General features: G+C 30.0%; 1 protein-coding gene across 2 annotated transcripts in view; it reads right to left on the bottom strand.

The window, feature by feature from the left end:
• The window catches only part of LOC127729902 (choline transporter-like protein 2), a 54,868-nt gene extending 48,294 nt beyond the window's left edge, over positions 1-6,574 (bottom strand). The window contains exon 1 of one of the 2 annotated variants that reach the window (XM_052237835.1): positions 6,276-6,574. In XM_052237835.1, the coding sequence (XP_052093795.1) occupies positions 6,276-6,321 (46 nt within the window). In that variant the 5' untranslated portion in view covers positions 6,322-6,574. The remainder of the gene's footprint in view (positions 1-6,275) is intronic. The other variant, XM_052237834.1, reaches the window with a different exon arrangement.
• Positions 6,575-13,973: the final 7,399 nt, after the last annotated feature.

Here is a 13,973-nt window from a genome sequence, read left to right on the forward strand (position 1 = left end):
TCACCACATTAAGTTCTATCCTGTTACCATTTTTGTCTATCCTGTAACCAATAGCAATATTGTACTTTGTGTGTGCAAAATTGTGAAGATAAAAATGTTGTAACCTTTAAATGAGTTCAAATAACTAAACATTTCTTTATGAGTGAAAATTTTATGTAATAATAAACTTTTTGAATACATTTCAGTCAAATATTGTCTACCCTGTTACTGTTTAACCATAGAAACAGGATAGACAAATTTCTATATTTATGAAATTCAATGATGTTGTGAAATAAAAACTCCCTTTTACGCAGTGATAATATGTACTTTTGTGGTCTTGGTTTCATTGGTTTTCAACAAGTAATTGCACTTTTTACAAGTATAATATTGTTGTAATCAATAAATTTGTTGTTAACAGCATAGACAGGATATACAAATGTAAGGGTATGAATTGCACTTATTTTTTTCACTTAAATGTCTTGAATTTTCTTTGCTCTATATAGTTATACAAGAAACATGTTGTTTTTAATTTTTAGGATGCTTTGTGCTTTTGAAATCATCACTGAATAGTTCCATATTCATAGGAAGAAACATTTTAATGGTTGATCTAGAATCGGTAACAACTTTCAAGGGTCTAACTTAAATAAGTTATTAGAGAAAATAACATACATTTGTTATTGAGCAATATTGAGGGCTAAAAAATCAAAAATCTGTGATAACATATGTATGTTACATGTTTCAAAGGGGCATTATGCATCCTTTATTTTGTAAAATTGTGTACTAGTTCTATTGATATTATAATTGTCCTTATGTATATTAAACTTTAGAAAGATATAACAGCCCATAGTTTGCCAATCATGCATAACACACCCATTATATTACAGAAAAAATATGCCTGCAATTACTAAAGGCTGTTATTACAGCTTCTCTACATCATGTACATCTCTTCAAAGCCTTTTCTCCTACATATATCACAATGTATTTTAATTTATTGTAATAAATAATGATAAGAGCATGTAATGAGGTTCTGTGCAAGCTTCCTAGTCATTCCCAAGTGTCTCATGTAATAAGTTAAATGACTGTAATAACTAAGCCTTGTTATTACAGCTAAGTTATCACTTAAAAGCCTTGTCTCATTGATTTACCATGGTTGATCAAAAATGTAATAATTGAATTGGAAAATTAGTTTTCAAGGTTATGTATTAAGTTACTGCGCAAGTTTCAAGAATTCCCAAGTGCCCACTGAAAATAAATTTTTTTATGGTACATTTAACTGATAACAAACATATGTTACTACAGATTAAGAGAAAGTATCCGTAATAACAGGTGTATGTTATTTTTCTCTAATAACTTATTCAAGTTACACCCTTGACTGAACAAGATAGACCTGCATTTCATGTAGACTAATTGAATTTATTTTGTAAAAGAAATGTTACATAGAATAATAAAGAAACTGATTTTCCATTAGAGTTATCATAAAAATTCTTAAAGACTTCATTTTGCAGATTTCAAAACAATCAGAAATTAGGAAAAAAATAATTTGAAATTTGGTTACTGTGACTGAGTTTAAATCAAATTATATATAGGCAAAAATCTAACTTAAATATATTTTAATCTTATCAATATAGTTCTAAATCATGTTTATTATTGATGTTAAAACTAATAAATCCTACAAACTTTAATTTCAACACTTAAAAACTGCATTTTCCATTAAAAATAAAAATTGTAGCATTGGTGTAAACACGACAATATTCTTAAAAAGGACCCATGCATATAATTATCAGTTATATGTTATAGTAATCTCAGGTAGAAACCATGATTTTTTTTAAAGGGTCTGTTCTGCATCATGCATGTTTACAATGTATTAGCATGCACACTTTGTCACCTTATATTAATTTCTACATGAAAGCACATGTAGCAATAAATGAATAAATGATTGATAATAGCACGGATTTGTCTAGTTACACTAGATGCAAATCCCTGAAAATTGGTAAAAAAAATATGGTGTAAGGTTTACTCCTATACTTGACTATACTATAATATTTTGGTCTATTTTCAATCTTTTTATTGCTAACATACAGGTGATTGTCACTTAGTTCGAATAATTATGAGGCTCAGGCGTCACAGAAAATAATTAAAATAGCCTTTCAAGACGTCATAATTATTTGGACTAATTATAACTATGATTAGACTATGTTCTATATCATAAAGCACGATGCATGCATGTAAAAATTGTTCATTTTGTTGTAACATTTAGATGGGGGACACGACTGGTTTTGTATATCTTGATTGTATTGTTGCATTTTCTTACATTCTGTACAAATCTATGGACTGAAATTTGAAATTACAACATAGTATGCCATACATTTTGCACATAATTTCACCGGATTTCTACCAGTGCCATGGTGGTGTTGTGCATTACCATTTCATTTAAAATGGCCAGGATTATCCCCCTTTTTAGGGGAGGTCTAAAAACAGGACAGATAAAACCAGGACAGTTATTTTCGATACGTTTTCATCTGTTACTTTTGTTTTACTCAACATATTGTTGAAATTTAAACTGTATAATAAAGAACAGGGTATATACTTACATTATTTGTAAAAAAAATAAAAATAAAAAATTAATAAGTTAAAAATAATCTGCCAGGACAGTTAAATTTTAAGAAAAAAATGGCTGAAATTGCCGAGAAAAATTTACTTATAATTGAAATAATTTCTCCAAAACAACTGTCTGGCATAATATTTTTGTACGATTATAAAGTTTAGGGAATACTCATTCTAAAAATCTAGAAATTAATATAATTTTCGATTTTTAAAGGTAAAAAAATCTGCCAGGACAGTAGCCGATTACGTTAGAAATTTTGTTGAAATTACCTCAAAATCGTAATATAAAGTTAAATATCTTCTTCAAAATGAATGTCTGGTAAGCAAATGTTGGTTCATTGGAAAGTTTAAAGTATAAGCTTTAAGAAAATATAAAATAATATGGACTTTTATTTCATTAACACAAAAAAAATCTGCCAGGACAGTAGCCTACTCCGTTAAATTTCTGTATAAATGGCGGAAATTCACAACGCAATTTCTAACTATAAATGAAATATTTTCTTTATTTCGATTGTCTGACATACTATTTTGATACTATCATAAAGTAACAGACACAATTATAATATAAAACTAAAGAAATTGATCAATTTTCATTCTTAAAGTAGATAAAAATCTGCCAGGACAGTAACTTATTTGTCTTAACTTGTGAGGAAATTTTTTTCAAATCGAAATAGAAAGTTGAATAGAATATTATTATTTTTGTTATTCGTTGTAAAGTATGAACAATAAATTTTGTGAAAAGAAAAAAAAATATTCATTTGATAATAAAACCTCAAAAATCTGCCCAACAGTCGTCCTATAGCTAATTAAATAATTGGTTGGCACGTGCCAAACTTAAGACCTGTCATTGAATCTGTGTATTTGTGTATTCTGTTATGTCAACCGTAAACCGAGCGTGTGGTAATGAGTACCTATGAGAAGATATTTAGTTTTTTTTATGTTCTAACTATTTACTAGGAATACAATTGAAAACAAAACACATCGAAACACTAATTGATTGTATATTTAAAAGTAAAATTAGATTAGATCTCCATTTTACCGCAAGAATCAAAGATAACTTGGAACATATAGGCGTGTGATAATCAACTTAATTAATCCGGTGATTACATGTGAGCACGTGTCATTCTGGGTATATATAGATTGCATTTTAATACAGATGTTCATTATTAAAAGTTATTAGACTAGTGCTATAATATTCTAGTGAGCAGATTTCAACCAGGACGGACGTGTTTTTCCTGTGCTCCTACAGATTACATATAAGTATCTCTTATATTTAACTTTTTTAAAGTCCGATTGATTCTTTGGAAATAAATGTAATGTAATTATCTATTGGATTTAATACGAAATACGAAATAAATAAGTTATAATGATATATCATAACAAATTTTGACTTTTATCGTCGGTGAGCTTTAGTCACTGTATATCCCGGTTATTGCCATTTTAAGTCACATTAGTTGTGACAAGGGCAAAATTTGGAAATGGCTAATGCGAATGCTGAAGCTAACCAAGATCAAGAATCGGTTATATCTGAAAATGATGTTTTATTTCGAAAATATATGGAAAATGATACCACAATAGCAAGAAATAACACTTTAGTCATATATGTTGATGAGTCTAATACTGATTTCCAGAGGGAAACTGCAGAGCAATTAAATACAGAGTCTGGTTGATAGCATACTACGAGTCAATCCATCTTGCCAGATCTTGCTTTCTGGATTACTACCACGTGGTCAGGACAATCAAATGAAGTTTATATATTGGACAGCATGTACGACACACTTACAACATCTTCAGAAATACAACTTTCACAAATATATTCACATGGTAAAAAACGTCTGTTGGTCAAGATACCAGAAGTTCAGAAACAAACTAATTCCATAGATTGTGGGTTGTTTGCTATTGCAAATGCTGTAGAATTTTGTTTTACAAGTTTTTCAGGTGGAATACATGTAGAATTTGACACAGAAATTTTTAGAGAACATCTTGTGATTTGTTTAGAAAAAGGTGAATTTATTCCATTTCCAAAGAAAAAAATTGGCATGAAAGGTAAACCGAAATATAAAACTAGTGTGGTGGAATGTAACTGTCAGTGTGGCAAATGTGATTCAGTAGAAGACATGTTAGGGTGTGAATGGCAGAAAGGAGTTAAAAAATGCAACATTTGGAAACACGTTTCGTGTACGGGGATAAAAGAAGGTGACACATTCCTGTGCTCTAAACACATTACTAATTAGTGAATAAACACCTATAAGGATTTGACACCAATCAGTGACTTTGAAGTTTTTATTACTGTCAAAACTTAATTTAATTTGTTAAGAGTTTGCTTCCGATATAAAGGAGATTTTACAGTTTTTAATTTTTGTGTTTTCTTTTTTTATTGTATTGTATGATTATTTATATATATATGTATGTATGTGTATGAAATGTTTTTGATTAATAAAATATAAGCCCATGCCCTTTCAATGATCTGTCTGCTACCTTTAATAAACTGAAAAGAGATCAAATTAATCAACATAACGAAATAAGTAAATATTTTTTTAATGAACACACCAATAATTATGTTTTCTAAATATGTTCACTTTCATGAATATATCACTGATAAAGCTTAAACTGCAAACTTTGAATAGAATAAAACAAAAAAATCTTTGAGAATTATTTTAAATTTAAAACAAATTTCTTCACTAGTTCCAATGTAATAAGGTACTGTCCTAGCATATTTGTTTTACTTTAAGAAATGATTAAAAAATAAATTTATAGATTTTTTGAATGATTTGGTCCTAATAATATCAAAAAAGTATGCCAGACAATGGTAATAAAAATACTATTTCATTTATAATTAAAAAATTACGTTGATTTACGCCATTTATTCAAACATTTAACATAGTTGGCTACTGTCCTGGCAGATTTTTTTTATGTTTACAAAATAAAAGTTCATAAAATTTTATATTTTCATAAAGCTGACAATACAAACTTTCCAATGAACACACATTTTCTTGCCAGACATGCATTTTGAACAAAATATTCATATTTATCCATTGATTTAAAGCGAATTTCAACAAAATTTCTGACGCAGAAGGCTACTGTCCTGGCAGATTTTTTTTGTGTTAATGAAATAAAAGTCCATATTTTTTTATATTTTCTTAAAGCTTATATTTCAAACTTTCCAATGAACCAAAATTTGCTTACCAGACATTCATTTTGAAGAAGATATTTAACTTTATATTTTGATTTTGAGCTGATTTCAATAAAATTTCTAACGTAAAAGGCTACTGTCCTGGCAGATTTTTTTACCTTTAAAAATCGAAAATTATATTAATTTCTAGATTTTTAGAATGAGTATTCCCTAAACTTTATAATCGTACAAAAATATTATGCCAGACAGTTGTTTTGGAGAAATTATTTCAATTATAAGTAAATTTTTCTCGGCAATTTCAGCCATTTTTTTCTTAAAATTTAACTGTCCTGGCAGATTATTTTTAACTTATTAATTTTTTATTTTTATTTTTTTTACAAATAATGTAAGTATATACCCTGTTCTTTATTATACAGTTTAAATTTTAACAATATGTTGGTTAAAACAAAAGTTACAGATGAAAACGTATCGAAAATAACTGTCCTGGTTTTATCTGTCCTGTTAATAGACCTTCCCCCCTTTTTATAATTTAAACATATAGCCTAATTTATAATCTAACCTTGTTTTTCCTTCTTTCCTTCTTCCTCATCAGCAACTTTAGTCATTTTTTAACGTAAAATATCCTCAGTTAGTGAAAAAATACTCGAGAATTGAAGTCCTTGTTTTTCTACCTGTCAAATTAAATCACATATATCACGTGACCAAGCTTTCATGCTTTCTCATTAGCAACAATGAAAACAACTCGTACAGAATCGAATAAACAAGACTGTGCTCTTAATTAAATTATTATTGATTAAATCAAAGGATTAAATTTGTTGACACTCTATCAAAGGTATTTTCACTCGCTGATTTAATTTGGGTAAACTAAATATGATTTTTGCAACTCTAAAAAAAATTGAAGGAATCACGTTTCCGTCTATAAATAAATTAAGGAAATTCTATACATTTGTAATATGATTGCATTACAGTTTCAACTTGTACGCATTTAAACTTTGATATATATATAAACAAATTTTAGAATTGTGGTTCGGTTTTTTACTTGTTTTATTTATACATTCAAAATTGTTTTAGGAAAACCAGCATAATTAATTACGTTCATTTTACATCATACTGATAAAGGATATCGGTTATCCGAAATACTATTTATAGATACTTACAAAACAAAATAGAACAAAAGTAGAACAAAATATACTGATATTAAAAGCTGTGCAAAACTTTATTTTAAGTAGCAATTAATCGATTTACATCCGCAATCAAATAATTCTATTTATTCACTCCTCCCCTGTAAAAAGAAATATTATTTCATTCTTTAATAACCATGACTCAGTAACACTCTCATTTTTCTAAAACACCTTTCACCCCCTTCCTTTGCAATTTTTTTTATATGTATAAATAAATTTAAAATGAACTTTCTTTATGTTATTGTATTCATTGACTGTATTTTGTTACGTACATATTCGTTTGCTATTCAGCATGTAATCATAGCTTGTAATTTTATTTTTGAATCTATGGAGACGGTTTATATAAGAGCACTGCTCTTGTTTCCTAATCCCAATTATTGAATCACTTGTATATTTCGTATTTATGTCTTTACCCTTATAGCTTTGTATATAACGATTTCTTTTATAAAATATGCTTACACTAAAATTGCAACTTTTATCCAAAAAATCCTCATACGGGGTATCCGAGCAAAAATGTCAGAAGTCCATTACTAGAGTAATAGTAATGGACTTCTGAAAATATGTAATGGGTTTTTCATATTAAAGAACGGATTTAAAAAAATTCCGAAAGATCAATCATTTGTGTTTTGCGTTTAGATTTCCAGGAATAATTCTTACACACCAAAGACAAATTCAGTGTGATAAAATGATTTTTGAGAAACTAGAGAGGGATGTTTCACATCAATAGTGAGATATCGTGGTCATGGGGTTTAAATATCTGCATTAACCATGCAAGATGAACACGATTATATAATCAATGTTTTATAAATATGTCACCGACTTTGAACAAAACACGTTTGCTTTATGAATGCTTTATGAACTTAAAGTTATGTTAATGCCAAACAGATCATGTTCTTGACGATTTATTTTACCATATAATTGTATATGTATCGGATAACCAACAAATACAAATGAAAACTAGGAGAATATTATAAATTGGGTTATGCACATGTGCACATATTCGAATTTCAAACCATCGAACCATTTATGACACAGTAGGGGGAATAATATATCATTACTTTGAAATATTAGAATTTGTTTATTACATTTGTGATATAATTTGTTTTTACAAAATATCGTTTAGTTTTAATGTTGGCGAATTCTATACTAGTACCCTATATATATCCATTTATCACACCTTGTGTGGCAATCGCCAATGGCAGTCATCAGGATTTAAGAACATTTGTTGTTCGACCTGTTAGTCAAATGCGTTTTGTTAAAATATACTTTTTCACTTTTTTGGTCTTTTGGAAAATGTTGTTTGTGCTATATTTAGACCCCTCTACCAAGAAATTTGTTTTGCATGCACACGTATAAAAATTGCGGTTTTTATCCAACGCAATCATAGGTTTGAACATTGTTTTCAATTTAGACTTGTTTTTATACATCTATATATATAGTCTCAGATCACTGTCCAATATCTGTGAAAATGTTCCATCAATCTGAGAGAATTTTTTATAAAATTGTTTAAACAGTATAAGGAAAATCAGTAAGTGCAATGATGCAAAAGAAACTACATTCATGATTTACTAATTAAATTTTATTTTTTGACAAGTTATGTAAAACTGGGAACAGTAGATTATGTTTATTCGTAGTCTAGCGCGCAATTTATAATTCTAACTTAAACATTTTTTGAATTTTCTTTCGTTCCCTGAATCGGTGCATTACATTTGCGCGCAAAAATCATTACGTTTGCGCGCTGCTTTTGATTACATTTGCGCGCATTCTTTTACAGGTAAACTCAGGTAAATACAGGTAGATTGAACTTATTTAACTATTATTTTCGAGCAGGATAAGTCCGTTTTATTGCGCACAAGCACTTAGTCCTGGAAATATAAACAGATAAAAATGTAAAAAAATTAGTAAATCTAAAGATTAAAAGTACTGATTTTACATGTCGTAACGTGTACAAAAATACATGGATGTGCTGAATAAAATTGCTCATTGTAGTGAGCATGGAATGATTCCGGGTCGTTTGTAGTACGCCTTGATTCTGCTGACGGTATAGTAATGCCCGAAGACGTTGAGGAAATAGGGAATCTTGTAAAATACCTTTGTAATTATTTACAGTGCATCGCCATGAAATATCCAAGACTTAAGTGTTCTGTCGAATAGTAAATCCATCACACACAAATAATTTCCCCCCAATTAACTGACATGTATGTCTAAAGCTATTACGGGATTTCTCATGATCACTGTATATTTTTTTAGAATTCAATATGAAAAAATATATAATTTTAATTTACAAACAGAACATGTTGAAAATTAATATTAACTATTTATTATGAATTATCTTTATTTTACCTGTGTTACCTGTAAAATGAATGCGCGCAAATGAAATCAAAAGCTGCGCGCAAACGTAAAAAATTGTAATCCCCAAATGCGCGGAAATGTAATGCGCCCCCCCCCCCCCCCCCTGAATAGTGCCACAAAAAAGTACAAATGACAGAACGAATGTTTCAAATAATTTAAGCTAACAGAAAAAGTTGAGGAATGACCGGGACTATTACACTAGTTAGTATAATAGTCACATGGTGTGACAATGAATGAGAAGTCAAAATACAAACATGTCAAAAAGTAAATTGACAGGAAATTTTAGTATATGTAAATCCTTGGGACACAAATTTAAGATAAAAAGGTTTCTTTTGATTAAACAAATATTGCATGTTAGTACTTAAAAAAAAACGTTGGCCTTAGTTTTGACACTTAATTATTTTCTTTAATGTCCTCAAACCTTTAAACATTCTTGACTTTCTTTCATACTTTAAGTCTCGAGTGTAGTTGATAATATCAAAACGGGCTTTTTTTATGCTTTTTTTAATAAATATTTCATCTTAAAACCAAAAAGTTGACCCAAGCAGTTTTGCAACTTTATAGTTATTTTCTTTGATTCCCTCATGAGTTCAAAATTCTTTACTTTCCTCCAAACTTTAAGTCTCGAATGTACTTGATGATATCTAACGTTTCTGTTTAGTACTATTTGTTTCGTTTTCGTTTTCTTTTCTGTTTTTTCTCTTTCGTTTGTTCATTTTTAATGTAAGAAATTATAAAGGTAAAAACACGATAAAATCAAATATTTTGCCCAGAATTAAGCCTTCAAGCAAAATTTTCGAATTATTATATATAACTATTCGTCACTACTGTCCCAGGTTAGTGGAAGGTTGGGACTCAGACGGATGTTTAACTCCGCCACATTCTTTTATGTCCCTGTTCCAAGAGATGAGCCGGTAATTCAGTGGTTGATCTCTTATATTTGTTTATCATTTATTGTATCCAGCTTAAATCAGGGCGCTGGTTTCCTCTTTTAAATTCTTCCACCTTTTGACATGCCGCGGCCTTTTATAGCTTACTTCACGGCATGGGCTTTGGTCATTGTTGAAGGCTCATACAGTGCCCTGAGATGTTTAGATACTCGTCCTTTGGTCTTTGGTGGATATTTATCTCACTGGCCAATTATATACCACTTCTACTTATTTTTACTTAGTTGAGTAGATCCTCGTCCTTTGGTCTCTGGCAGATATTTATCTCATTGGCCAATTATATACCACTTCTACTTATTTTTACTTAGGTGTGTAGATCCTCGTCCTTTGGTCTCTGGCAGATATTTATCTCATTGGCCAATTATATACCACTTCTACTTATTTTTACTTAGTTGAGTAGATCCTCGTCCTTTGGTCTCTGGCAGATATTTATCTCAGTGGCCAATTATATACCACTTCTACTTATTTTTACTTAGGTGTGTAGATCCTCGTCCTGTTGCCTCTGGCGGATATTTATCTCATTGGCCATTCATATACCACTTCTTCTTAATTTTACTTAGTTGTGTAGATCCTCAACCTGTTGTCTCTGGCGGATATATATCTCATTGGTCAATCATATATATAACTTCTCCTTATTTTTATATTGTCATGTCACTGTCGGATATATTGCCCACAGTGTATCTACACAGTGTTGGTTTTTCAAACTTTTTAACGTTCCAGATGATGGTAAATGCTCCTCGAAAGCAGATGTTAATCGGACGACGACGACGATGACGATTTTGTGGTAATTCCATTCATTTTTGGTCATTACCTCTTTTTCAAAATTGTCTATTTGTTAGATGACGGATGTTTATAAATTACACTTTCCGTACACAATCTTATTTCTTCATTCATGTCAACAATTGTAGTAAAGATATTTGATTTCATTCAATATAGTCTTGTTTCGTACGATAAAATCACGATATGACAGGTGTGAGGAAAAATATGTGCACTTTCATTCCAGATGTTTAAATTAAAATAAAAAAGTGTAGAGTAATGTCCCCAAAAAATTCAAAACTTTGGATTAATGACTTCATTATTCCAAAGTTTTGAATGTTCGTTTACATCTTTAAATCGGATGAAATGATCAAATCAAAATCAAATGTTAGTGTTTGCACAAAATTGTGCATTGAAATTATCAAATTGAAAAGAAAAAAATGTAATTCCAGGAAATGTTTACGGTTGGAAAACGAACCATTGATTTGGATGTGTTGACCTTGTTGTCTTAAAGGGGCATTAGCTAAGAGATATGAAAAGAAATTAAAATATGATTTTTTTGTTTAATCATTAATGAAAGTGACATAGTGAAATAATAATTCGCTTTTAGCAGCCAGTTTGGTTCAATTTTGTCAAAATAAGCTAAGAAACATCGATGATGAATTATACATTTGCAAGTGAATAATTCGACCTCATTGAATCCGTATTCATGTGACCTTCAATTTAACCCCTTAGCTAGAGATGGATTACGCATTAATTAGGCGTGTTCAGTTATTAAAAGGAAAAGAATGTCATCATTGAAAGTGAAACAAGGGTAAACCATTTGATTGACTGATTCGATCCACAAAAACTCATTCTTATACAGGTAAAAACGATGATTAACATATATTTTTAACCTATAATATGAAATCAAACAGACCTAGAAAAATCCAATGCACGAGTTCGCTATATATTTATATCTTATATTTATGTTTATATCGGGTTATATGACCGTCGGCAGTCTTCGGAGGACACCTCAATAGTTAATTAGATGGCGTCTTGACTAAAATACACAAGAAATACTGATACATATTATCGAGCCCATGCATTGTAAGTTGTTTATTTCAGACTTTTTATAATTTGGAAATACGTTTTAGTATGTTATAAATCAAATATGAAAATTTTAGTCAAATCGGTGTACATGAATTAGACAGCTAATGCCCCTTTAATTGTAAAGACCAAGATGAAAGCTATATTTTTAGGCACTTAAAAGTATATGAGTTTGGAAATAAAGAATTAAAATGACCCGTAACTAAATATGCTATTTGTTGTTCGAAAAAACCACGAAGGGACTCCTCAGAAAGCGAATAGCTATTAAAATTATGCTCCTTGGTTTGTGTTTTTGTTCATCCATCAACAGATAAATTGAGTATACGTAAACAGAACTGAATAGTCCTTACTGGATATTGCTGCTAAGTTTCATTCACATCTCACGTCACGAATGTCAAACAAACAGTTATAGTTTACAAACGGCCAAAAAAATAACATCCACAAATAATGGGAACATGGCATTAAAGGGACTAATACTTTTAGGTGACGATCTACTTAATATGATACTAATGCCATTGTCATGGTAATTATAAATAAGAAGATGTGGTATGAGTGCCAATGAGACCACTCTCCATCCAAGTCACAATGTATAAAAAGTAAACAATTATAGGTCAAAGTACGGCCTTCAACCCGGAGCCTTGGCTCATACCGAACAGCAAGCTATAATTGTCTTTATGACACTCTTATTTTGTCACGGATGGAAAAAAATATAGTTATAAAGAAAAGAAAAAAGAAAAGAAATATACTTACTATACAAAGAATATTTCTTATATCAAAAGTAATGAGGTAATAAAAGCTTAATAAAGAAATGAAAAATACAAAGTCAAATAATAATATATTTTGAAAATAATTTTTAAAGATGAATGTACTATGAAATTAATCACAACCGATTTAATCCCTTGCTTATTCACGTTTCTTCCTATTCCTACATAGATTTCTTATAACTGACATACCAGATTTTAAAATGTACGAATAGCAGGAATAAACCGGTTATAATACTCAAAATGTCACATCAAAAACCATATACCTTGTATATTCCATATCTACGTGTTATGAAAAATAACATATGATATTGTGAAAAGATGTTTTAAATCTTTATTCTAAAATAACTATTTTGGATGTGACAATAAAAACTTGTTTAAAAAATCAGCTTCTAGCTTGAAAACTATAAGAGGAGTTGGGATGACTGTTCAATTTCCGTACATAGCATTAGCAAATTTTACAAAAAACAGATTCAGTAACTATATATATGTGAAATATTACAAATTAAAAATAATCTTCACAATAATACGCACGCCTTTCTCTTAACAGTTGAACAAATTAAAATGATGAAAAATTTAAGGATTTTGACTTGAAAACAATAAGAGGAGTCGGTGTGGCGGATTGCGAGGAGGACAATGAGCTCCTTATGGTCGAAAAGTTTGTTTTTTTTAAATAAAAAAAGGAGATGTGGAATTTTTTTTTTTATGATGGTATGATACTAAACCCCTGATCATGACGGGAGGAATTGTGCTTGATTTTCATATGATAAAGACTCAGTAACTGCTAGTAGTCCTTTGTTAATTTATGTTGATTATTGTCATTTTGCTTTAGTTTCTTCTGTTACCTATTCTAACATCGGACTCGGGACTTCTTTTGAACTGAATTTTACTGTGCGTATTGCTGTGTGTTTGTTTATTCCACATTGGCTAGCGGTATAGGGAGAGGGTTGAGATCTCACAAAAGTTGTTTAACCCCGCCGCATTTTTGCGCATGTCCCAAGTCAGGAATCCCTGGCCTTTTTTAGTCATGTATGTTTTTTTAAATTTTGGTTCATTTATATGTTTCGGAGTTGAGTGTGACGTCCATTAGCTGAACAAGTATATATTATTGCTTAGGGGCCAGCTGAAGCCCGACTCCGGGTGCGGGATTTTCTCGCTGTGTTGAAGACCC

Source organism: Mytilus californianus, unplaced genomic scaffold, assembly GCF_021869535.1.
Source record: "Mytilus californianus isolate M0D057914Y unplaced genomic scaffold, xbMytCali1.0.p SCAF_2, whole genome shotgun sequence".
Lineage (NCBI taxonomy): Eukaryota > Metazoa > Mollusca > Bivalvia > Mytilida > Mytilidae > Mytilus > Mytilus californianus.